Below are 26604 nucleotides of genomic sequence, written 5' to 3'. Positions count from 1 at the left end.
CGAGCTGATGGCTCCGCCCCCACCAGGAATGCCCCTGAAGGGAAATCCCCCTCCTTTGCAATGCATACAGAGGAGAGGGAGTGTCCCCTTACCCCGGCGGCGGAAATGGCAACGCCGGCTGCAGTAAAAAAGGAAGGGAGCCACAACAAGGAGGCTCAAGAGCCGCTGGTTGCCGACCCGTGCCGGTCAGGATTAGGCCGGATCGGCAGGAGCAGGAATCGGCTGGCAGAGGGTGCTTTTCTAGAGGGATAAATGCACCTGACTGGAATATAAGCCGAGGGTGACTTCAGCACGTTTGGGATGCTGAAAAAGTCAGTTTATACTTTGTTTTTTTGCACTTTATGTGCACTTTATTATTACAAGCTTACTGGCCATTTAAGACAAATAAGAATTGACCCAAACTGGACACGAGATTTTTATCTGTCAGTATATTTTCAAATTTACTGGCAATATGCTATCATTACTTTGGCGAAGATTCCTTTTAAACATGTCTGGAAAGTCGCAAATGGATTCTGTACTATTCTATTCTAACATTCAGAATATATTATACCCATCGGCAAAACATACCTATTTCAAATATCACCTATAGAGGGATGATTTTTAAAACTTTCTTAAATTTTGTACATAAAAATAGGAAATGTTATAAAATTGATTAATTTGTATATAATTTTTTCATGGTATACTCCTTCAAAATGACCAAGTACAGTGTACACCATTTATTTACAGTGGATACAAATGTAAAGCCAGTTTCATGACAAATGTTTTTCTTAAAAAAAAAAAAATAACTTGGAAGATAGAGGGATTTATTTTACGGTACCAAATATATATAAAAATATTTTTTTAACATTTTTTTCTTTTTTAGACCTCTAACCAGACCTTCGACATTCGCCTAACATTGTCTGGAGCAGTTGTGTTACAACGCAGGTTGAATTATGAGGACAAGACACGATATTATGTCATTGTACAAGCTAATGTAAGTTCCACAGTTTCTTTACATGCATGCCTTGGTTTTTATTTTCAATAATTGTTAAAAAATTCATTGTTTCAGAATTGTTTTTCTAACTCCTGCATTCTACACCATGCACTTACTAAACTGTTTACCATGTCTCTCTCTGTCTTCAAAACATGACATTGTTTTCCTAGGAGGAAAAAAGAAAACAAAAATCCTCTCTGGACTCTTCCCCTCTTCCATATGCTACCCAAGTGTTTTTTTTTACAATTGACTAGCAGAATATCCTTATGGAGCTTTTGACCCCCAAGCTAAACTGAATCTGTTCTCATAAAGTTGTTCAATGACCACCAGGTCAGAAGGCAATTTTTCTCTCATCCTTCCCTACTTCAGTCCCTGGTGGCACTGCACTCTCCTAGTGTGCTTCCTTTTTATCTGACAACCGATTCCAAATCTTTTTTGATTCATATGTCTTCCTCTACCACATCTCTCCCTTTTGGGGGTAACACAGACCATCAATCTATGCTCTTCTCTTTACATTTTTCCATTAGATCTACCTCTTTCCCTCTCTGGCCTGGCTGCCATTTTATCAAATATGACTGACAAGAACCTGCAAATTTGTGTCATTTTTGACTCTGCATTCTCCTTACCTACATCCAAAACATCACTTAATACTTTCTAGCTAGGTCTTGCCACTTCCACCTACTCCAAAATATGCCTCATTATGTGCTAAGAGGCCACCAAACTCCTGGTAAATGGTCCCTGTATTCCCCCACCTCAATTACTACAATATCCTTTTATCTAGTATTTTGCCAACTAGACAATCACTTCCACAATCTATCATGACCTAACATTAGCTAGATTATTTATCCTTCTCATTACACTGCATCTGCTGCTCCTCTCTACTCATTGACTAATTAGCTTCCATTTGACCTCATACTCAATTTCAAGTTACTGTTCTGTGCTTTTAGTCTATTTCCTGTCTTAGATCTAGGGTTTATGGTGGAACAGAACTCCTTGAAGCTGGCCATCTCATTATATAGGCTTCAAGAATCATGAATGTGTTGCTTGTTGCAAAGTGTGTAAAGTCTATGTGCATGTGATCTTGCAGCCAAACAACTAACACTAGTTTGACTCACTGCATGTTTTTATTGCTTTTTCTTTTAGCAAATGTTAAATGGCTACATTTCCATGTGAACCCAAGGTGGGATCAAACTAGTCATAGGCCTTACCCACAGAATCCAAAACAAAAAAAACGTTTTGTTGGATGTGTGTGTTTTAATGCATTTAACAAGTTTTGGGGGTTTATTTACCAAAAAAGTGTAGACTTTGACAAATTGAAATATCACTCTTCAAGGTATATTTCATTCAGCTTAGTGAATGGGTTGAAGCACTTCATCTTTTCAATCATCCACAAGCATGGATATCCTTACACATACCGTATTTTCCGGTGTATAAGGCGACTGGGCGTATAAGACGACCCCCCACTCTAACCAATCATTTGGGGGTCGTGTTATATGCCCAGTATTGTACTGTTCCTTCTGCCTGTCAGATCTCACTATTGTGTGAGAACTGAGAGGCAGAAAGAACTGTACACTACTAGTTCTAAGTAATGAATGAGAACGTTCCTTTAATGAATGGGTGTGTTCCAGTGAAGAGCCAATCCAGGCTCTCCACTGGAGAGCCAATCCAGGCTCTCCACTGGAGAGCCAATCCAGGCTCTCCACTGGAGAGCCAATCCAGGCTCTCCACTGGAGAGCCAATCCAGGCTCTCCACTGGAGAGCCAATCCAGGCTCACGTCCTGCTTTTCAGCTTACACGAGTCCTGCTGTGAAGCAATGCGAGCCTGCCCAGGAGGACTCGTGTAAGCTGAAAAGCAGGAGACAGGGTGACCGCGTTGTGGACTCGCTAGGACACCTGGCGCTGCAGGAAAGTACTGGTACCCAGCGTACAAGACGACCCCTGACTTTGTCATAGATTTTTCGGGGTTAAAAAGTCGTCTTGTACGCCGGAAAATACGGTAACTGAATATTTTATTAAAAGAGATTTTTTTTTTTTAATTTACCACATTCACTAAGCTAAGTAAAGGGGTAATAATTCACTTTGCTGAAGAACCTAAACTCATTTAGTAAATCAACTCTATTGAGTGAGAATAATACCAGAAAATAGATAAACAAGTCACATTTTAACACTGCAAAAAAGCTTTAGACGACAAATGGGAAGAACCATCAAATATTTAAGCAGTTTTTGTTATTTATTTGACACTATAATTTTCTGAATGTATATAATAGTTTTGAGATAGTAAAATGGAGCGTGTTTCTTACATTTTGTTTAATTTTTAATTTTACTGTTTACACACATATTGAGCATATTGTATTTACAGTTTTGTTACTGCAGTGACAAACTGTTTCTTATTTAGAGCTGACAAAACCCCAGAGGATATTTGATGGCTTTAACATTTTGTTCTTGTTCAAGCTTGTTCTTTTAAATGACATTGCCCCAAATTTAGTTATATAACAGATTAAATCTTCAGTTACAAAAACTCTAATTGTTTTAAAGTAAAATTGTTCCAAGCTAAATATAGTGTTCAAATATGTACAAGTATACAGTTTTTCTGGCCATATTTGTGATTCACAGTTTTCTAAAACCATTTCCCCATTGTATGGCTGTTCTGGATTTGTAGCTCCTATGCTAACAAATTTACCTCCCTTCCTCCTGTCTACTTACTGAACAGTCATCTTTCCTGTGCTACCTCCTATTGGATTGTGCCATATGTAATAAAGAAAGCAAGTGACTGGATTGAAGAATACTTCCTGTCTGGTGAACAATGTTGCCATACCAGGACAGGAAGTGAAGAGAACTTTAACAACAGCTTAAACCCCAATAATCTTTTATTGTTATATATTTTTATACCAATTTTTTTTTCTTGCTTCCTGTTTGGTAAAAAGTTTCTACATATACATCCTATCAAACACAATGATGTTGCTTACCATCTGTGTTTTGTTCCTCCTGCATATAGAATACAATACAATTATTATATACAGTAGAATCACAATTTCAGTTCTTACAAACTGTTCCTAAAGCAACACCTTACTTGAAAATAGCACATTTGATAAGCTTTTAATTCTCAGAACCCAGACACTCCAGGAAACACCATTGAAAATATTGTGGATATTCTTTAGACCAGTATTTCTCAACCTTTATAACATTAGTGAACCCTGTGGAAATACCTTTCAGCTCTTCAGGGAATTCCTGCTATAATTACCATATCAACAGCTCAGCAGGAGCTGAGCCACCCTTACGGATAGCCAAAAAGGTCATTTAAACCTGAGAGGCATAAACTGATTTTTCAAGGAACCCCTAGCAACCTCTGGAGGAACCCTAGGGTTGCACGGAACCCTGGTTGGAAAACACTGCTTTTGATATACAACTTTAATAATATACAGATTCTATGTTACTCCTTGAATATTTGTCATTATATGCACATCTATATTAAGTCACAGAACAATTAGATCTTGGGGTTGGGTATCTGTTGCTTCCTAGGTAAACTGTGCTTCATACCACATGTTTAGAGAAATCTGTAATGAAGAAAACCTTTAAAATGGAAAATATCTTTCCACTGAAGACAGGAATATTGCATTTTCCTTCATGCCTCAGAATGTTATTTTCCATACAGCGGGGAGCTGTACACTGCAATCATTTGAAAGCCATGGCATTTTTTGTTACTTCTCATTCTTTATATAAGAAGAGTCTTGTTGAGATTTTATTGCTGTCACCCCACAGTTATCATCTCACTTAAAACAGCAAATATGATCCTCTCTTTTCAATCCCTTCCTTTTCAACTTCTTAAGAAGTATTGAGAGTGATTTTTCAAGGTTTCTTAATGCCTGAAATGTTTGAAACTGGGAAGATCTATGTCAGCCCCCATTGTTTTGCTGTTTCTCTTATCATAAGAATAATTGCCCACCCTAACTTTTATTTTGCCCTGTGTACTTTATTGGTTAGGAACCATGAAAGAGGAAGATGTCTACGTTTAGTGCACCATACTATTTTGCAGTTAGCATTTTTGTGTTGTTTTTTTCTGCTATGTAATATTTTTTAATGAACATTTTTATTGAAAAGTTTTTTTATATATAAAAAAACTGAATAATAAAACAGAGTCATCTATATGAATGGATATACAAACATTTTATTTGCATAGCATAAGGCTTGCTATATGCTCAAAAAATTTTACAAAATTACAAATCAAAGCCAAAGGCAGCAATTCTGGTGTTACATCTTCAGATGTCAATTATAAACAAAACAATTTTGACCAATTTTTACTGTAGTGAGAGAACCATGGGGGGCACCGTTTTTGAGCTCACCTTCTTTAAAAGGATAGTTGCCTGTATTCTGATTTTTTTACATTAAGTCATTAATCCATAACATCTATGCAAAATTATGTTTGACTTTTCTGTGATTTTCTTAATATGCAAGCTTGCTCCAAGTCAGGCACTAGTGCCTGGAGCTTCTATACTTTAATAACTTTTATACTTTTATAAACTCTTTTAGCAACATTACATTTTTTGTCATTCAAACCTCCATGTTTTTTGAAAACATAAATTATATGGTAAGCTCATGGGGGGGGGGGGGAGAGTACACCGTTTTTCCACTATGAGGTAATGGGCTCTTTATGTTTAACCCAGACTTGACATTGTTTTACTGTTATGTCTAACATCAAATATCTAATGTATTAATATCTAGTAATTTATAAATCTAATTGTTGTTCTTTATTATCCCCTCTCCACAAAAAAAATTATCTTTTTTTTTTAAAGACTATCCCTTTGATAAATAAGCTTTCAACCTGTTTTATGTTTCACCATATTCAACAAGCTGAGGGAATTTTGACTTTGCTTAATATATACAGTACATTTGTATTGACTTATTTAAAATCATTTTCTTTGTACATATGGATATTTCACTTCTTTCACTAAGGCTGGGTCTACATAGACATTTTTATAAAAATGTATATGCGTTTTTATGCCCTTTTATTAGTGTTTTAAAGCTTGCCTTTAAAACGCTGGAAAATGTGCCACGTTTTCCTGCATTTTTAACGTGTTTACGTTTCAAGTGCTTGTAAATGCGGGAAAACGCCCCATTTAAATTAATAGAAGCATTTTCCCGCCTTTTCCAGTGTTAACCCCGCATTTAAATTTTTTAAACATTGCAAGCAACGTTAAAGATAATGCTCATAATCGTGCCTCAAGGAAACAACCTGGTGTAAATTAGCCCTTTGGAATGCATGGGAATTTCAAACATAGGCATAAAGCCTCAGGGTTAATGCTGGGGAAAACGTCCGTGTAGACTAAGCCTAACAACATAGGAAATAGAGTCCCACTCACAGTCATGGGAGAAAGGGGAAGGGGGGGGGGGGTTTGTAGTCCTAACAATTTGCTGTCCTCGGATGAAAATACTTCTTTGCATTGTTACTATAGGACAGGAATCAAATTATTGTCAGGATCACCAGATAAACATAATAAAATACAATGCCTGAAAAAAGTGAAAATGTGTCTACCACATCTAAGGACTTGTAAGCCGCAATATTTCAGTATTTTGTTTTCATTCTTGAGTTTAGATTAAGTTTGAGGTTACCACATAAAAACTATGACATGTTAAATGTCTTTTTTGTATACTCATCGCAACAATGCAAATCTTTGATAGTGTAATGCATCATAAAATTGCTAGCAAATATTACTTCATATAGAACTGTTACATTGTACCATATGATCTTAGAGTTACAGAATATTTGACAATTTTAAAAATCTGCTGTTAAAATCCAACATTTAAAAAACTGTATATATATTTAGTAATAAACAGGCCTTTTTATCCGCAGGATCGCCCCCTCAATCCTAATGAACGGAGGACAAGTACAACTACTTTGACAGTGGATGTTCTTGATGGCGATGACCTTGGACCTCGGTTCCTTCCCTGTGAATTGGTGCCAAATACACGTGATTGTCGACCAATAACTTACAGAGCAAGCCTTCCAGAACTCAATCCCCCAGTAAGTACAGCTGACGGAATTTAATAAATGTTTGTATATTATTGATTATGTTTGTAGATTATTGATTTAGGATTAGGCAGAATCCCCCAGTGAAACTAAACTGGGAGATGCCTATCCATATTACTTTGTTACACTGTGTGCTGACTATTGTTTCTTTATCCCTGATTGTGGATAATTTATAACCTTGTATGACAATTTAATACTTGTTGTCACTTTTGCCAACAAACCCCAGCTTTTTCTGTTGTCTTTCTTTAATAAATGTTAGTCCGCTTTTTTAATTTGTAAAAAGTTCTTTAATTCTAGCTGTCTAATTGTAATTTTGTTTAGTTCTAGTTTTGCTGTCCGTGTTCTTTTATCTGGCGTCTCAAGTTTGTAAAATTCTACTGACCAACATTATTAGAAAATTACCTGGGAAAACTCTACTCCCAAAACTTTGTAATAAAACAAAAAATGTATCAGCTTTTCGAAAGTACCTGAGATATATACATGGATGTATGATTTTGTATAAAAATACTTTTTTTTCAGTTGATCGTTCTGGAAGCTCTAGCCCATGTTATTATTTGTCCTTGTGCTGAATGAGTTCAAATGAATTTATAGAAAGAAAGGAAAAACAACATTTAACCCCCCCAGCATTCTAATTCTGTCAGTTTTTGATGCAAAAGTGATCCTGTTTTTTTTTGCATAGAAATTTTTGTTTATATTGTGGGCCTGTAATTCTTAGGATTAACTCCCGGGAATGATAATTATATTTATTTATTATAATATAATCATAAATTATAATATAATACATAATTATGAACAATTTAAAAAATAATATAATAGACAACAATGTAATTTAAAATAAAATATACTTTTATTTTTATTGTATGCTGTATAGTGTTTTTTTCCTGTAAAACCCATTTTAAAGCAGATTACATTGTAATCTGCTTTTAAATTTCCTGCCTGGCCACACCCCTGGATACATCACCACACCCCTGGATACATCACCACTCGCATCACCCGGAAGCTGTCCCACCCGCCTCACTCAGAGGCTGCTGCTGCTGCTCTGCATCTCCAGGGAGATGCAAAGCACAATGCAGACCTTCTGCATTGTGCATCGCATCTTCCAGAAGGTGCGAGCAGCAATAGCAAATTCCGGGGGTGGTGCCAGCTGGCATCACCCCCAGAATTTACTATTGCTGCTCGCATCTGCAGTGAGATGTGAAGCACAATGCAGTCCTGCCCCCCTACGGACTGGTGCCCCGGCATCACAGCGGGACCATCAGATCACCGCTGGAGTGTGGGGCAAAGGTAAGGGGGCTTCTAAAAATACTCCGAGTGTGACTCGGGATTACCGCTTTTTGCTAGTAAAATCCACCCCGAATCACACTCGTGGGGTTAAGGCCTATGTACACTTGCCATTTTCACTAAATAAAACACATGATATGAAAATACAAGAAAATCCATAAAAAGAAAAAAAATCCAGAATCCCAGTCCAATGTCATCCAAAACAATATTTTTGTCTCTTTTTTTGGTTGGTTTTATAACTGAAGAATAAATCATATATATATATATATATATATATATATATATATATAATATATAAAATTTATTTCTGTCCTGATCATCATGCTCAGAGCCTCCTGGCATGCACACTATACTTGCAGAATATGGCACATACTCACCTTCTGGTGTCACCCTGCAACAATGACAGATCCAAACATGCATGGAAGGCTAAATCTCCACCACTGGCTCCACTGCGCACTTCCGCAGAAATGGTTATCCCCCTTGCTGAGTAATATTATCCCTGGCAAAGCCGCACACAGAGCCAAGATAAAGGTTAGAGTGGAAACAAAAAGCCACCAGGAGTCAGGGAGTTATTTGACAAAAGTGACATTGCATGTATCTTTTGTCAAATAGTACTACCTCCTGGTGGTTTTTAGCTTTCTGAGTTTAGGTTGTTTCAAGCAGATAATAGATGAAACTCATCATTTAGTTTGGTAAACATTTGGATATACCAATTTTGCTGAATAAAGTTTATTAATACTTGGACCATCATAAGCCTGAATAGAACATACTAAACATGTTTATTTGGTGATACTTGTCCCTTTATTATATATATGTCTAATTATGAAAAACAGCAATACTCCTCAAATATTTAATTCACCCATTCTGGATATGTAAAATAAGAATTCTATTCTATCCTATTTGGCTGACTGAAAACTGTTTGAAGTGTAATGTTTTGAAAGGGCACTAAAAGGGTTTGTTCACACCTACTATACACACCTACCTACCTACAATAAATGTACATACATGTAAATGAGATCCACAGTTAAAATAAACTTTACAAAACCTAAACTTTTACATAGTCGTTAACTATAATATTAAAAACCGGATGAGAGCAATCCAATGTTTGGTGGTCTTGCTTCTCATCTTTTGCTGATGGGTTTAACTGAAGCATGCTGTCTTCAGCTGTCAGAATTACTATTTAGAGAGACTTAGTTAAAACTGAAATTGTCCTAATCTTTAATAGTGGAAGATGAGCATGTTTTATTACTGTACCTTGTTAGCTAGCAGTCACAAAAAATTGGGTGAATCTTGTTAAGTTTAGACATTTTCTTTTAGTTTTTATAGACTGTACATTGCTTTCCATATCTTTTTTATATGAAATGCATAAAGCTAGCTTTGCAGGAAGTATAGTGTATATTAGCTGATGTAACCAATTTAGATTCTTGGCAACAGAGACGTTTTGAATGATTTCCTAGAGGTTACTAATTAATCAAAGGGATTTCTTTGGAAAGTGTCCTTTCATTTTGCTAACTGATTGATAAATAAAATGAGCTTGCATTTGTTTTAAATAACCCAATATGAAAATTAGATGCAGTAGCAGTCCAGTACCAGAATCTGCTGTCTGCACATGCTTTAAAGTTAAAGGCTACTTGTCCCTGTGTCCTCCCTTATGAAGCATTTTGAGTCCTGGTGCCAGCAGGACTCGGGCATGTGACATCACCGGCATGTCACATTCATATACTATCACATTTCTTTAGATCCTAATACATTATATTATCATATATTGATAAAATTATTGGAATAAATTACATTGTCGCCTAAAAAATCTTGCTGTCAGTGAGCAGCACCCACTATTCCACAATTTAGGACTATAAACAATAACTTAATATTTACTCATTCACAATGTCTACATTTAGAAAATTAGAGATAATTACGATGTTAATTTATAAAAACCATAAAAGTAAAACCTCTCGTATAAATGAATTAACACTTAATATTTGTACTTAAAAAGTGCCAAAATGTTTGTGTAAAATATGCTTAAGGATTCAGTCTATAGTCCCTTGTCTGGGTCAATATTAACATATTCGTATGCACTGGCCACTGTAAAATATTTTATCTAGTAGCATTCAAAATAGTTGTTCTGAGCAGTCTTTAATGTATATCCTAAAGCAATAAAAAATAACCTTACCACTTTTTTCAGTTAATCAGAACCGTAGGAAAGAATCTAAAATCACATTCTGTAGGCCATTCTGTACCTAAACACAGTGCTTAAAAAAGTGCTTATGAAAGGGTTAGTTTCTACTGGTTATTCCAAAATATTTTTTTTCTCAAAAGGATGTAAAACAGCGGTTCTGTTTTATTGGATACTTATCTTTTGATGAACAATTTCCTCTTCTATCCCTTTTTGTTTTATTCCATCCTTTTAGTTTACAATCTTCTTCCTACTGTTGAATTACAGACTGCTTAGTACTCCACACATGCAATGTGTTGTCCGCAGTAGATACAAATTGTACTTGGCAACAAATCCCACACAATAGAGAATTTTTCAATCCAATTTTTGCAGTGCTGTATAAAAAATGCTTAAAACTCATTTACTGTGACTTAAACATTATACTCATTGATTCTTGTTTAAAAAAAAAATGATTAAAAAAAAAATGATTCTACATGCATTTTAAATTCAGTAATAAGCACTGTTTATCTAAGTAACACTGTAATTACCATTGTGTATCTGCTTCCTTATATATGTATTATATTTAAATATATTATTATAAATATGTATTTAATATATTTAAATATCATGTAGGAATCCTTATACTTAGGATATCATTTGTGTTTATAAAAGCAAGCTTCAATTTGGTATGATACCTAAGACCTTCCCCAGTCAAATGACTTCACAATCTATAACTGGGTATAGGTACTTTATGAAGGAAATAGCAACTTAAATGTTCTTATCGCTAGCAATATATTAAATAATCAAGTTAACTTTTTTGTTTTTTTAGTAAACATTTGGTTTCTCCACAACTTGTAAACCATACTTTTTTAGTATGTTTGTACCTCTCTAGGTTTTAGTACCTCTGTACAACTAAAGCTGGCTAAGTTTTTCAAGAACTGAGCAATATGCCTGCAAAGCCCTTACAATTTTCTACTTTTAATTTTGATTTTTTTGCGATATTAATGTATATAAATGTTTCTGCACTGCCTAAGCTTTTGCAAAATAAAATTTAGTATGATATAATTATGATTAGTGTTGATGTTCGAATTCGGGTTGTCCCTATATTCGACCCGAATATGGCTGTTCGAATTCGGGTACTTTCATAAAAGCTTAAAAACGCTTGAAAAAGCCTCCATTGAGTTCAATGGAAGCGTTTTCCCGCGTTTATCCAGCGTTTTAATTTTTTAAATGTTGCAAGCAACGTTTAGGATAACGCTCAAAAACGTGCCTGAAGGAAACGTCCTGGTGTAGATTAGCCCATGGGGACTTCAAACATAGGCTTTAAAAAGCCCCAGGTTAAACGCTGGGGAAACAGTCCGTGTAGACTAAAGGTGCATACACACGTCCAATAATTATCGTTAGAAACGACTGACGAACGACAGATGAACAACCGATTGGCCAAAAAAAAGTGACCAAGGACGCTGACAAACGAGGATTGTCGTTGGAAATGAACGACCGACGCGGTGGATCTGATTGGCCGACGATCTTTCACTATCTATCGTGTGTACAGTATCGTGTCGTTCAGTGATTGTGCATGTTTCTGCGGTACACTTTCTCCTTTACATGTCCTTCCCTGCATCGTTCAAACGATTGTATCTAGTGTGTGGACGCTGTTGGTGGAATATATTTGAACGATCATATTGTTACAGCATGTACAGAATTGTGCACAATATGATTGTTCAAGTATAACTGTGCATAATCGTTGATCGGTCATAATCGTTCATTTTCTAACAATAATTATTGGAAGTGTGTACCTAGCTGTAGCCTAAAATTGATTTGACAGGTGCTCTTTAATCTTCATGTGAAGTACAGGGGTATGTAATAGTGTTATGTATCTTTTTATAATGTATCTATTTATGTACCCTTTTACAATGTATCTTTTTACAATGTATCTTTTTATGAATCCTTTTACAATGTATCTTTTTACATCTGTTTGGAGGCTGTAGAAGCTCTCTACACAGTGCTGAAAAAAACCTGAATTTTACCTCCCATTGGCTTTATTGGTGTTCGACTTTGACATTCGACCACCCAAATTTTTTTGCTATATTCGAGCGAATAGCTGCCGAATCGAATAGTGAGCTATTCGACCAACACTAATTATGATATATACCTATAGCAGTAAAACAGCAAATGATACTGGAAAAAATTTTTTTTTAAAACCTACAAAGATTGCCCTGAGGTGTGGCATACACCAACGTCACATTATTACTTATATAACTTTTAAGATCCCTGAAAGTTTTCAATCAGTTTTGGTGATATCACCCTTTCCCACCATAATAATAAACCAAAAAGCAGGTAGAATGGTGAATAAATGTTTGACTGTGTATTTTCTTAATCCAATACACTACTTTTGTGCAGGAATAAGTTTGTACTAACTGACTATCCAAAGACTAATGGAAAACATCAATGCTCGATTTTAGTAAAATGTGTCGCAAAGCCGCATCACCAAAATTTGTCCATTCAGATGGTGGAATCTATAAAAGTAGTGAATAAAAAAAACAAAGCAGAGATGTGCTTCTAAGTATAGATTATGCCAGATACCAAATGGAGATGAATAGTAGGGCAGTGCTCACCTGATGGAATGGCTGTCATAAAGGTCATGTACGACAGACATTCTCTTAGGTGAGCACTGCCTAAATTGATTGATATCTGCTATCCCACAGGTAGAAGTGCACTCTTCCTTTGTTATGTACCTCAATGGCATAATTTCAGAAATATTTTTTTATTTTATTGCATTTAGCAACAGTTTTATTTGCAGTTTACTTTGTATTAATGCTCTGTTGAGGTTTATACAATTTGCAGCAAGGATTTTTGTTTGCAATTCAGTTTCCTTTAATGTGGCACCAAATATATTTGAGTGTTTTTTCAGTACATCCTTTTCATTTATAAGGTGTCAAGTGCAATGCCATGTGTAATTTTCTTTCTTTTGATACTGGTAAAAGCCTGGTTAAATCACAGCTGAATGTGTTGCAGACAAATGAAGGACACATTTAACACGTTTTTTTTATCCTGAAAAGATAGAATACTGTTTAAACAGTTTTATTTCATTTACATCTTGGTGTCCTAAACATGGTATTTACAAGGTTGATTGAGACCAGCTAGTCCTAGAGTAAAGAAACATATTTCATTCAGTATATTCCTTAGTATTATATTACCTTCACTGTATATCTTTTCCTGGATCCTGCAGAGGATGATTAGGGTTTCTTAAAAATGGTACAATGATAACCCACCTTGCATGCCTACATAATTGTGGTACAAATGCCCTTAGGCAGGCCCAGCAATGTGGGTCAAATGGAGCCCCTCCTCTCGTCTCTCAGGCAAAAGAACACTGTCACTTGTGGTATTTCTAGCTGTCTGTAGGTAGGTCAATGTTGCCACTGACCACCAGTGCAAAGTGCATTCTTTCCAATAACCACCATTGTAACAAGAAAATCTTTTCCCCTTACCACCAGTGTAAAGAAGGATTTTTCCTACTGACTGCTATTATAAGGGTCCCTGCAATTTAAGGGATTCTTCCCTCACTGATCAAAAATGACCATCAATGTAAAGGAACCCTGTTTACTGGCCACCAATGTAAGGTGGGCCCTTCCCTACTGACCACCAATATAATGGAAACCCTCCTCACTGACTAATAATGTAAGGAAACCCTTCTCCTTATAAAAATGAATTACATTTGCTTATCTAGTCATACAAGCAAACAGAGAAAAGTGACCCTACCTATGGTCTCAATGGTAGGTCTGCCAACCCCATGGTTGTACAGAATAACGAGAAGAGACAGGGTTTTTTTTGGCAAATAACGAACTTGTATGTATTCTTCAAATAAACAAAGTGTACATATCACAATAGATTGTCAGTTGTCTGACTAAAAGTTGCAACAAGACATGAGCGAATTTCTCGAAAATTCAATTCGGCCGGTTTGCCAAATTTTGCGATAAAACTCGCTGCGATCCAAATTTATTTGAGGGGAATCGCGTTAAAAAATGGCTATTTCCGGGCTGCAGAGAGCCTTGATAGTGGTGTAGAACACTGTGCCTTGCAGTAACATGCATAGGGAGTCTGCTGTGGTAGTGAAATAATACTGTGAGTCAGTATGACATGCAGATGACAGGCGTCGCGATTAGAATCACTGCACACTTCATTTATTTGGGCAGTCATGGGGCCAAAACTGACCAAATAACTCAAGTATTAACTCAGCCTTACAGGTCCATATTAGCGTCAGGAAGAAGCGCACTCCTTTTACACCCTCGTCAGCTGATTCCACATAGATGTCTACGAACCTGTTCTAATAACCGCTTATACAAGTAGAGCCCCCCGACAGAGTGGAGAGGGTGACTGAGGTAGCAGCAGCATCAGACGGAGGCCACAGAGTGGCACAATGACCAAATGTGGAGGTGTCAGCGAAATCAGGAGGCCACAAAGTGGCACAGTGACCGAGTGTGGAGTTGGCGACAGCATCAGGAGGCTACAGAGTGGCACAATTAGAGTCTGGAGGTGGTGGCAGCATCAGGAGGATACAGAGAGGCACAATTACAGGGTCTGGAGGTGGCGGCAGCAGCAACATCAGGAGGAGGCCACAGAGGTGGCGGCAGCAGCAGCATTAGGTGGAGACCACAGAGTGGCACAATGACATAGTGTGGAGGTTGCGACAGTATCAGGAGGCCACAGAAAGGCACAATGACATAGTGTGGAGGTGGCGGCAACATCAGGAGACCACAGAGTGGCAAGGTGACATAGTGTGGAGATGGCAGCAGCAGCATCAGGAGACCACAGAGTGGCAATGTGACATAGTGTGGAGATGGCAGCAGCAGCATCAGGAGACCACAAAGTGACCCAGTGACAGAGTGGGGCGGTGGGTGGCAATACCAGTACCCGCTGACGAAGGAGGGTGTAAAAAGGAGCACTTGGGATCTGATGTGTTGCATCAGGCGGGTCGCAGCATCAGAGTAGTAGCTTAGGCAGGTAGCCAGAAGAAACATATGGAGGGTGGGATTCCAATGGGTGGAAACGTTGCATATCAGCCTATGCTGGGGGATGCGGTTCTGCAGCTGCAGCTCAAGGAGGGTTTGCTTTGCGGTGTATGAGTGGCTGAAGTGCATGCAAAGTTTCCTGGCCAATTTTATGATGTCTTGCAGATGGGTGAAAGACTTCAGGAACCGCTTGACGACCAGGTTGAAGATGTGTGCCATGCAGGGCACATGGCTCAGCCTTCCTTGAGGCAGCGCCGACACAATGTTCCTCTCGTTGTCGGTCACCATGGTTCCGATTTTGAGTTGTCGCGAAGAAAGCCATAATTCAGTTTCTTGGTGAATCACATGGAGTAGTTCCTCCCCTGTATGACTTTGTTTGCCCAGGCAAACTAGCCAGGACACGGTGGAGGATGAGGAGGCAGAGGCGGACATTGTCGCAGGACCAGCGGCGTGAGAACGTGGAGGCGGAAGCAGTTTCACCTGGCCAAGTTGCTGGTGTGGCTGTGCAGGAATCGCATTCACCCAGTGGGCCGTAAGGGACATGTATTGTCCCTGACCGTAGTTGTAGCTCCACACGTCGGCGCTACTGTGCACCTCAGCAGACACTGACAGGCTCAAGGACTGGCCCACCTTCTGTTCTACATATTTGTGCAGGGCTGGTACTGCCTTTTTCACAAAGAAATGACGGCTTGGGACTCTCCACCTCGGCTCTGCACAAGCCATCAGTTCTCTGATAGGTCCAGAGTCCACCACTTGGAAAGGGAGGGACTGCAGCACCAGCAACTTGGACAGGAGCACATTCAGCTTCTGCGCCATTGGATGAGTACAAGCATACTGTTGTCTCCTGGCAATCCCTTCGGTGATCGATTGCTGACGGAATGACTGACGAGGAATAGGGGGAGCAGGACCATCTGGACCAGCAGAAGATGTAAATGACATACAGCTACCTTTGACTGAGGTGGTGGAGCCTTGACTGCCTGAAAGTCGGTGCGTGCCACTGGGTGATGCAGCAGTTGCTGCGGCTGGCTGGACCACCATATTGGAGCCATGGTTCTCCCAGGCCACTTTATGGTGACGCTGCATATGTTGACGCAACATACCGTGGCACCCTGGCCACGCTTCACCTTCACCTTCTGCCCACATATTCTACATATGGCCATGTTAACCTCCTCTGGCAGCTCAACAAAAAACTGCCACACCTCCAAGTTGGTGATTTTCCCCCCAACACTCCACATTTACTGACTGCTACCGCCGCTGCCTCCGTGTACCCCTGCACCACTACTTCCCAGGCAGGTAGGCTGCTGCAAAGCAGTGGTCTACCCCGGGCACGTTTGGCTCCTGACCTCTCACTGCTGCCACCCTGCTGACTACCAGCCATGCTACCACCTTGCTGGCTCAGCCGCTGCCTCACTGGCATACTGCCACCCTCTTCTCCTGATGATGAGAAGCCCCTTCTTCACCCGGCTCCCAAGTGCAATCGGCTTCATCATCATCGAGTAGTGTTTGCACGTCACTGATGTCCTCCTCAACGGTCTCTGGGTCAGGAGCCTGACCGCTCACAACATCACCTCCCACGCCACTCTCCTCATCACTACTTGCCTGCCTAGCGGAGGAAGTGGCGGATGTCTCCTCCAGATCTTGGCTGGGCAGTAGCTGATGACTGTCCTCTACTAGCTCGTCCTCGCTGTATAGTGAAGCTGAGCCCACAGCATACAATACTGTTGGCTGGGGGTGTCTGATGTCACTTGGGATAAGGTAGATGACCGAGTTAACCATCAAGAATCGCTGGGTTGCTGGTCAAGACACGACCCCTAGATGACACCAGGAGCTGAGGCCTCTCGCTGCGACTTCTGCTGACACACCCCCTTACTCTGCTGCAACCTCTGCCTGTGCCAAAAACATTTAGGCCTGTGCCACTCCTCTGTGCATGGCCTGCCACTTCTCTGTCTGACATACTTTACTTGAACTAAATAAATTAAAAGCAAATTAAAACACACTTAAAAGTGATGAATATATTTTTATTTTTGTACAGAAAAAAGCCACTAAACGCTTTCACCACAAATAACTGCAACAGTGAAGTGCGTATATATTTTTCTTTTTGTACTGAAATAGGCCACTAAACGCTTTCACCACAAATAACTGCAACAGTGAAGTGCGTATATATTTTTCTTTTTGTATTCAAATACGTCACTAAACGCTTTCACCACAAATAACTGCAACAGTGAATTCTTTTTGTACTGAAATAGGCCACTAAATGCTTTCACCACAAATAACTGCAACAGTGAACTGTATATATATTTTTTCTGGATATATAAATTGCTGGAATGACAGAGCTGTATATTGGCTATTTGGACCCCCAAAAAATCTTTCCCTGCACTTGTAAATTGCTTTTCTAGCACTGTCCCTAGCCTTCTGACGTCTCTCCCTGCACTAAGATGCTGTGAAATGATTCCTTCCTATCCTTTCCCTGCACTTTTCAATCGTTTTTTCAGTTTTTTTCTTAAAATGAGGTTTCTCCTAACTCTCTCCCTAGCGCCTGCACACGTCTCTCCCTGCACTCAGAACGCTGTAAAATGTCCTAATCCACGATGGCTGGGGCTATGTATGTTTGTTTATTTGAAGAATACATTTAAGTAGCGGATTTTAAAGACACTATTGATTAGACAAATCAATAATAAGTTTACTTTTACTAAATGGTATCAAAAAATATAAAACATTTTATATCACTGTTTATCTACTAACCAGTACTTACCAGAAATCTTTGTGACTATAGGACTAATATTTAGACATCAAAGAAACATTACTTATCAAGTAACACAGAATTCCCACTAACATTGCCACATTCTTTGTATTCAGAACACGGGTATATTGATCACATTGGGTCACAACTATGGGGCTTTTAGAAATCAGGATTAAATATCATACAATACAGTATAAAAAATACATTAGTCATAATTATGTAGAGTATACAGTACAGCAGTACTGTACTATGTAAGTATGAAAGTGCATTTGGTGGTAAAAGTGCAGGTATCAGAACTATGTAAATGCAAAGGCTGCAGTGACGTGCAATAGTCAGGGGTATGTGTGCCTTTATATTGATGGTTAGTGTGCTTTCCTACATTGGTGTTTAATGCTTCATTTTATATTGGTGGTAAGTGTGCCGCTTTCACTGACATGAAAGTGATCCTATAACTGAGAGAACAAGGTAAATTTGATGTCACCAGTAGATAACTGATTTATAAACTTCTGTAAACATACTACTTTGAATCAGTCAAATAATATAATTCTCCATCATTATTGATTTTTTAAACATAACTATTGGTAAAAGTATTAAATGTAAAGGTGTTTTTTTTAAGTTGCATACATATATTGCTATAAAATGTATGCTCCCTGCCCTCTTTTGCTTTTACACATAGTCCAGAAATTTTATACGTCAGCCAACTTCGTGTATTTCACCTTGTTGTTATCTACGTTATGCTGTATTCCCAAGACTTGACATTTTCACAATGGTAGAAGTTGCATAATGTCTTCAAATAACAATCCCTATAGAATGTAATCAGGAAAAATGTCATCAGAATGTGTTTTAAAAGTTTCTTACTCTGCAGCTTGGAAAAAAACATAGTTTTTATGTAATACAATTCTCTTTCCTATGAAAGCAGAAAGCGAAATAGGAGCACTTTAATGTCACCTTCTCTTGAGATATATTTATGGTGTAGCTATTAACTTGTCTAGCAGTATGTGCTATTTTATGCTACAAACTTAATCTTCTAAAGGTCAAGGTCATATGTTGATGGGGTGACAGTACCAATTTGGTTAAAAGTAAATTCATCTCTTGGCAGTTCTGTGTACAGCATATTTGTGTTATTATATCTCAGATGACCGCTTTTGTTTTGTGGCTCAAAAGATGTTAAAAGAAAATATTCCATGAAATTCTAAATATGCAGGCAGAAAGGCAGGTTGCAGGCATATAATAGTCTTCATACCTACACTAAATTTTTTTGTGAGTTTGTAATTACCCCAAACTAGCCACAAAATCCATACATAACAAAATCCATGCTTTAGGCACTTCCTCAGCACCCACCTCTGCTTCTCTCATTGAGCCTAGTTGCCACAGCTCCCTTTGCTCATTCTCTGCAGAAGGGCGAACAAATGATCCTGTGTGAATCTATATATGCAGGGTTCTGTGCACATATTTGTGTGCAAATGTACTTAGTAATGTGTACTGTGCACACATTTGTGTGCAAATGTACTTAATAAGTGCATAGGTCAGACTTCAGATTAGGAGGGGTATTTAGGTCTTTTCAGCTATGGCAGAAATGAATGGATTCTCCACATCGGTTGACTTGCAGTTCCTAGCTGCATCTAGCTAATTTGTTAATACACCTTCTGCTAGCCACCTAACCCAACTTCAGTTAATCTATTACCTTATCGTCTGTAAGCCACCTTCCCTGACCTCAGTCTTTTGCTTAACTACCCCTTCGGCCAACTGCCAGCCCTGAGCTTGATTTGTCCATGTCTACACCTGCTTTCTGCCTCTCCAACACTGATGCCTACATTTCAATTTGCCCTTGGTAGAGGAAGCTTGAGGACTGAACTGGGCATGAACTGGCAGAAATAATGCCAGTTAGTGTAATTTTGTCTCTTTTGGGTCTATAATGTATTGGTTTACTTCCATAATAAAGATCTGTAACAACTAAATAGGGAGGCATCCATTGTTGCTCTAGGCATTATATCAATTGTATTTCACTTTATATAAATATAATATAATATAAATATTTTTTTAATAATTCATTTAGAATATCAGATAACATTTTCTGAGAAGCTGCTCTTCCCAGACATTATAATTACAATAATCTGTAATAAGCTCTCCAGTGGCTAACCAGTATGAGTTTGTGTTAGCCTGTGAAATGCTAACACATTATTAGTATTTTTATGACCTGCAATGTGTTTTATTCTTTTTCTCCTTTTTAAAAGCAAATAAAACTGTATTGTTGGGTTCAGTTAACAATAGAGTCAACTACCTATCCTAACATTTGTGTTGGGCTACACGCTCTTTTATGTCTCTTATTATTACCTTTCTGATTAGGTGGGATCATTAATCCCTGACTGATGTGCAAAATCATACCATTAATTTTTTTAACAACCATCACATGAGGTGAAAAATATGTTCTTTGCCAACATGCTATAGAATAGAAGCCACATTTTCCACATGGAAGCAGTGGTCGCTCTGCAGAGGTCCACCACACCTACTATGTTGCTTTGACTCAGTAGGTAGTAAATTTCCATGGTTTCCTTCGAAGGATGGAGCCTAGATGAATGAATGGAAAAAGCCAGTCATAAGTGTGAGCAGTCGTTAAATGAGGAATACCTGTATAAAGATAGACACACACAGATGAAGACATTTCTGTCTTTAGGTCTAAAATGTTAAGCCCTACTACCACTTAAAGACCAGCTCAAAGATATAATTCAGGGGAAACTAAAGAGAGTATGTAAATATTTAATGCCAAGGAAGCTTGGAATGCACAGGCCCTTTTGGTCTATTATGACTTGAGAGCACTATTCATTCCAATTTGCATAGTCTAGTTACATTGAGTGTATATTAAGGGTACCACAAATACCTGAAAAATACAGCAATATACATTAAAAGTAATCAATGGAGCAAAACAAATGACTCCGGCATTGAGTGAATGTTGAGGTAAATTAGCCTTATGTCCAAAAGGTTATGATTAATAATTCATAGGATTAGGTGCTGGGGTTAGAATAGGTTGTAAAGGTTAAGGTAACTGTTTAGAAGCTAAGACTTAATTAAGGGGTTAGTGTCACGCTTGACAAGACAGAATCACCAGAGCCTCTAGAGTGGAGGGTGTTCCGCTGCAGACTATTACCCTGGGTACACTTAGGAGCAGAACAATACAAAGTACAAAATCAGTGAGCATGAATGTAATCAATATTAGCCAGGGTTGATGCAGGCAGCAAACAGGCAAAGTCAGAAACAGAGCTACCGGTCTAGTACCAGAAAATGACTGAAAGACATAGAGGTCACCGAAGACGAAAGCAAGAGACACAGGAAGACACTAGGGAAACTGGAACAGCAAGACAGGAAATGCAAAAGGAAACAGACAGGGGAACAGCAGACTGGACAACAAGAGGTTAGAACAGGAACTACACATGTTGCTCGAACACAGAGTTGTGTATGAGCCTGTTAAGTAGCCAGGGACTATCAAGAGGCTCCCGATTGAGTGGAGGGAGAGGCAATGCACAATGAACCTGGAATAACAGGCGCGCTCGGTGTCAGAATTGTCTGCATGCGCAGGAGAGGGGGCTGCCGTTTTAGCAAGGAGGTGGTAAATAATGTTTAGTTATCTTAAGGTTAAAGTGTATCTAAACTTTCCATTTTTACTTTACATAGAAGGGTAGACAACCCTTGTAAATAAAGTAAAAATATTGGGGTTTTTTTTGTTTAAGTGCAACACCTTTTTTTTTTTTTTTTAAATCGGCACTATTGCAGCACCACCTCTTTAAGTTTTGATCGCCGTGGCAACAAAGACTTAATGGGAGCACAGAGCCTCCCGGGATAACTACATCATGCATCCCAGGAGGCTCTGGCTGCTCCTTCTGCTGAATTTTTTCCACCAAGGGGAAAGAGATGCCGATCTCCTGCTTGTACAGTGACATCGGCTCTTTTTTTTTTTTCCTCTTCACAGTAGCTACATCACCGGATCTCACCATTGCGCAGTGCATCATAGCAAGAAGACAAGAAGAAGACAGAAAACAGGATTGAACATGGCGGCTCCTGATGCTTCCTCCTTCAGCTTTATGGTTAATTGTTAAGATTTCTTAGATTGAGTTGGTAAATGATTCATTTTTATACTTAGGTAAAGGGGGGTATGATAGTAAAGCTCCGCTGATTGCTCTGCTCCCTGAGGAAAAGGAAAGCCTGATGACAGCAAAGGCATCATCAGGATTTCCCTTTCCTCAGCAACTCAGGGGAGCAGAGCTGTCAGCATAGTAAAGTTCTGCTGATTGCTCTGCTCCCTGATTGGCTGTGGAAAGGGAAATCCTGATGATGCTTGAGCTTGATGCCAATCACAGAGCACTAGGCATGAATGGGCACAAGTCTCCCCATTCATCTCTAGTGCTGAATGGCTGAGAAATATAAAACCTCAGCCAGAGCACTAGGGGTGAATGGAGAGGCTTGTCCTCATTTAACCCCTAATGCCCTGCAATCCCTCACTGTCAGGAGGATTTCAAGGTTCATTGCAACCCTGGAAATCCTCCTGTCATTGGGATAGCCTGTAAAAAAAAAAAAAAGTTAAATTACACAAACACACACTTTAATAAAATATTTTTAAATTAAAGCCTTGTCCTATTTTTTACTTATATTTTACCTCTTTCAGGGAATGAGTAAGGGGATTTATGTACCCCTGTACTCATTCCCCAGGGTGGGGCGGAGGAGATCTGGGAGTCTCCTTATTAAAGGGGGCTTCCAGATTCCAAAGTCCTGGTAAAAATGTTTATAAAAGCCCCCATTGTTTTCAATTAAAGCTTTCATAAAAGCTTAAAAACGCTTGAAAAAGCCTCCATTGAGTTCAATGGAAGCGTTTTCCCGCGTTTATCCAGCGTTTTAATTTTTAAATGTTGCAAGCAACATTTAAGATAGCGCTCAAAAACGTGCCTGAAGGAAACGTCCTGGTGTAGATTAGCCCATGGGAATGCAGTCCGTGTAGACTAAAGCTGCATACACACGTCCAATAATTACCGTTAGAAACGACCGATGAACAACCGATTGGCCAAAAAAAAGTGACCAAGCACGCTGACGAACGAGGATTGTCGTTGAAAATGAACGACCGCCACGGTGGATCTGATTGGTCGACGATCTTTCACTATCTATCGTGTGTACAGTATCGTGTCGTTCAGTGATTGTGCATGTTTCTGCGGTACACTTTCTCCTTTACATGTCCCTCCCTGCATCGTTCAAACGATTGTATCTAGCGCGTGGACACTGTTGGTGGATTATATATGAACGATCATATTGTTACAGCATGTACAGAATTGTGCACAATATGATTCTTCAAGTATAATCGTTGACCGGTCATAATCGTTCGTTTTCTAACAATAATTATTGGAAGTGTGTACCTAGCTTTAGCCTAATATTGATGTGAGAGGTGCTCTTTAATCTTCATGTGAAGTACAGGGGTATGTAATAGTGTTATGTATCTTTTTATAATGTATCTTTTTATGTATCCTTTTACAATGTATCTTTTTACAATGTATCTTTTTATGTATACTTTTATAATGTATCTTTTTACATCTGTTTGGAGGCTGTAGAAGCTCTACACCAGTGTTTTTCAACTTTTTTTGAGCCACGGCACATTTTTTTACATTGAAAAAATCCTGCGGCACACCACAAATCAAAAATGTTACAAAATGACACTCTGTAGCTAATTCTTTTGTCTCTAAGAATAAACAAGAAAACTGTTACCTACTCCCACCCACTGACATGGAAGAGTATTACATTACTCTGCCAGTCACTACAGCACAGACACTCGACAATGATAATTAGATAATTTCCAACGGTACACCTAAAGATCTCTCATGGCACACTAGTGTGCCGCGGCACAGTGGTTGAAAATCACTGCTCTACACAGTGCTGAAAAAAACCCGAATTTTTCCTCCCATTGACTTTAATGGTGTTCGACTTTGAAATTCGACCACCCGAATAATTTTGCTACATTCGAGCGAATAGTTGCCGAATCGAATAGTGAGCTATTCGACCAACACTAATCAAGACGTCATTGAAATGTTTGGAATGATATCATGTCCCATGATCATTTCTGTAGTACCATAATTTCCCTGTCATTGTTTTTCTTTTATTTTTTCCTTTATGTTTTAAGGTGCATTGTTGGTGGATCGCAATATTCCTAAAAGTGGATGTAAACTAAGACATTGCAATTTAAGAATAGATTTAATATTTGTTATTTGACAAACACTTAAAAAAAAAGAACACTCTTACATACGATTAGATTAATGGTAACAAAAGAGGAGATAGTGTTAAAACAGTTTGCAATAAATGTTAGGGAATAAAACCATTATTTTAAGGCATATGTGAGGTCAAAACCACAGAGCAGAGCTTCACCAAATATATACACATTGCCGATTGTTATATATATCAACACAGTATCTGCTGCTTATTTCTTTTAACACCACCATGGCTCATGGGTAGCATAGTTCTGTACAAGGCTGCCAATCAAGGAGGAATGACCTAGACACACTTGATGTACACTGGCGAGAAGCAATGGAGAAAAAAAAAGATCCGGCATTTGTATTTATTTTGACATGCTACATATGAAAAATGGATGTTAATCTCCTTGTGAAAATGCAAGTTACATAGCTGTCATGCTGGTCCTCCTGCCCCTATGATTTGTATAATTTATCAAAAAAACAAGTATGCATTTTAAAACTTCTGACTTTTCAATGACTTTCCAATACTTGTGCCAATACTTTTCCAATGTTTCCAATACTTGTGCCAGGTCAGAGAATTACTATGACAGTCAGACAATTAGCAATAAAGGGAGAAGCACTACTATAGTAGTCTCTGTAGTTCTTAAACAATATGTTTCTAATAAAAACACTTAAAAATTTGTTACAGTTTTTCTCATCAAAAAAATTAGGTTGGCAGCTAATTCACAGAGATGATTTCCTTCTTTATTATTGAAATTGTAGAACAGTGTGAGTCTTTAAAGTACATCAAGTCCAGACTGTTGGATGTAGCTTTGTGATAATTATAATTGCATTTTTGACATGGTTCCAAGCAGTCTCATGTTGAGGGTCCCAAACTGGCCTTTTTCTTTTGACAATTATGTCATTTTGCTGTTGTGGGAGCTCTTTTGTTTTCAGAATGCTAGCTGTAAAAATAATATACATTTAAACTTAAACCTAAGGAAAAGATTTTCTTTCAGAAGAATAATGTACCACAATGTCGACTTTGGGTTGCAATCAGTGTAGCAAATTATAGTCATTAGAAATCACAAAATGCTAAAAATCTGGCTAGAGTTTTGCCCCCTGTTTGGTAAGCAGGCCTCTCCCCATATAAGATAATTGTAAACTTGACTGAGGAATGTTCAGAAATTATTGGGACATCCTGCAGCACTTTAGCTTGCCCTGTAAAATCAAGTCCTCACTGATTGACTGTTCTCTTTGTGGTCAGCTCAAGGTTTTTACTTGCTCATGGTGGTATAATACAGGGCTGTCTAACTCAAATTATTGGGAGCCAATACATTTTTTAGTATTTTTAGAATTTTAAGTAAGAGACGTTGATAATAAAATAGGTTGTGGTTTACAAAAAGTCAGACATTTGCCCTGTGTATATGAAAATCTTAGCCTGTTTATGTCCCTTGATGATTAAAGTTTGACAGCCCTGTTGCAATATGTACTGTACTAATGTGATGTATATTAAAAAGTCTCATAAGTACTTGCACCCACTCACCTTTTTTGGCTGTCCTGTATATTGTTTTCTTTTACAAATTTGTTGTTAGCTGAATATGAGACCAAAGGGGGAATCTGTGGAGCTATACGATGGGTAAAGACAGAAGAAGCAGTGACATAAAAGAGAAGACTAGAGGCAGATTAAGAAGCTGTATTAAGTGTTGAGCAATCCTATAACCCCCATTTAAGAAAACATTGGTGCATTCTCAAAGTAGATTCTAACCTTGCATGGCACTGTTACCATAGCTTAGTTTTTGGCTATAAAGCTATGCGGAATTCAGCCATCCATTTTTTTGCAAACCGCAATCTTTGGTAAAGTTTTCCCTGGATATACTTTGCAAAGTAGATTTTCACCACATTCACTAGTAAATAAGCATTATATTGCAAAGTGATAATTTGCTATGCAAAGAGCACTTGCTACAGTTAAGAGCACTGTTACAGTTAATTGGGTGCCATGGGGCTCATTTTTTAAGGGTGAATAACCTGTTCACCGTTGTGTATATATATATATACGGAAATAATGCAAATAATGCATTTTTCCTGTTTGTCCCATTTATTAAAGTGGCAGTTGTTAAAAAGATCCCAAGGTTTTCAGCAGGTTTGCTAATTGCAGCTGTAGTGCAAGCCTGTTGCTGCTGATGGCCAACCAAGTGGCAACCTCTGCTGAAAACAGTAGCAG

The 26604-nt window shown here is 38.4% G+C and overlaps 1 protein-coding gene across 3 annotated transcripts in view; it reads left to right on the top strand.

Moving 5' to 3' along the window:
* The window catches only part of LOC140338838 (protocadherin-15-like), a 548986-nt gene that overhangs the window by 237503 nt on the left and 284879 nt on the right, over positions 1–26604 (top strand). For all 3 annotated transcript variants that reach the window (XM_072423159.1, XM_072423158.1, XM_072423157.1), the window contains 2 exons: positions 863–973; positions 6822–6992. In XM_072423159.1, the coding sequence (XP_072279260.1) occupies positions 863–973; positions 6822–6992 (282 nt within the window). The remainder of the gene's footprint in view (positions 1–862; positions 974–6821; positions 6993–26604) is intronic.

This window comes from Pyxicephalus adspersus, chromosome 10 (genome assembly GCF_032062135.1).
Source record: "Pyxicephalus adspersus chromosome 10, UCB_Pads_2.0, whole genome shotgun sequence".
NCBI lineage: Eukaryota > Metazoa > Chordata > Amphibia > Anura > Pyxicephalidae > Pyxicephalus > Pyxicephalus adspersus.
The sequence above is the reverse complement of the archived record's forward strand: the minus strand, read 5'-3'. Positions and strand labels throughout refer to the sequence as shown.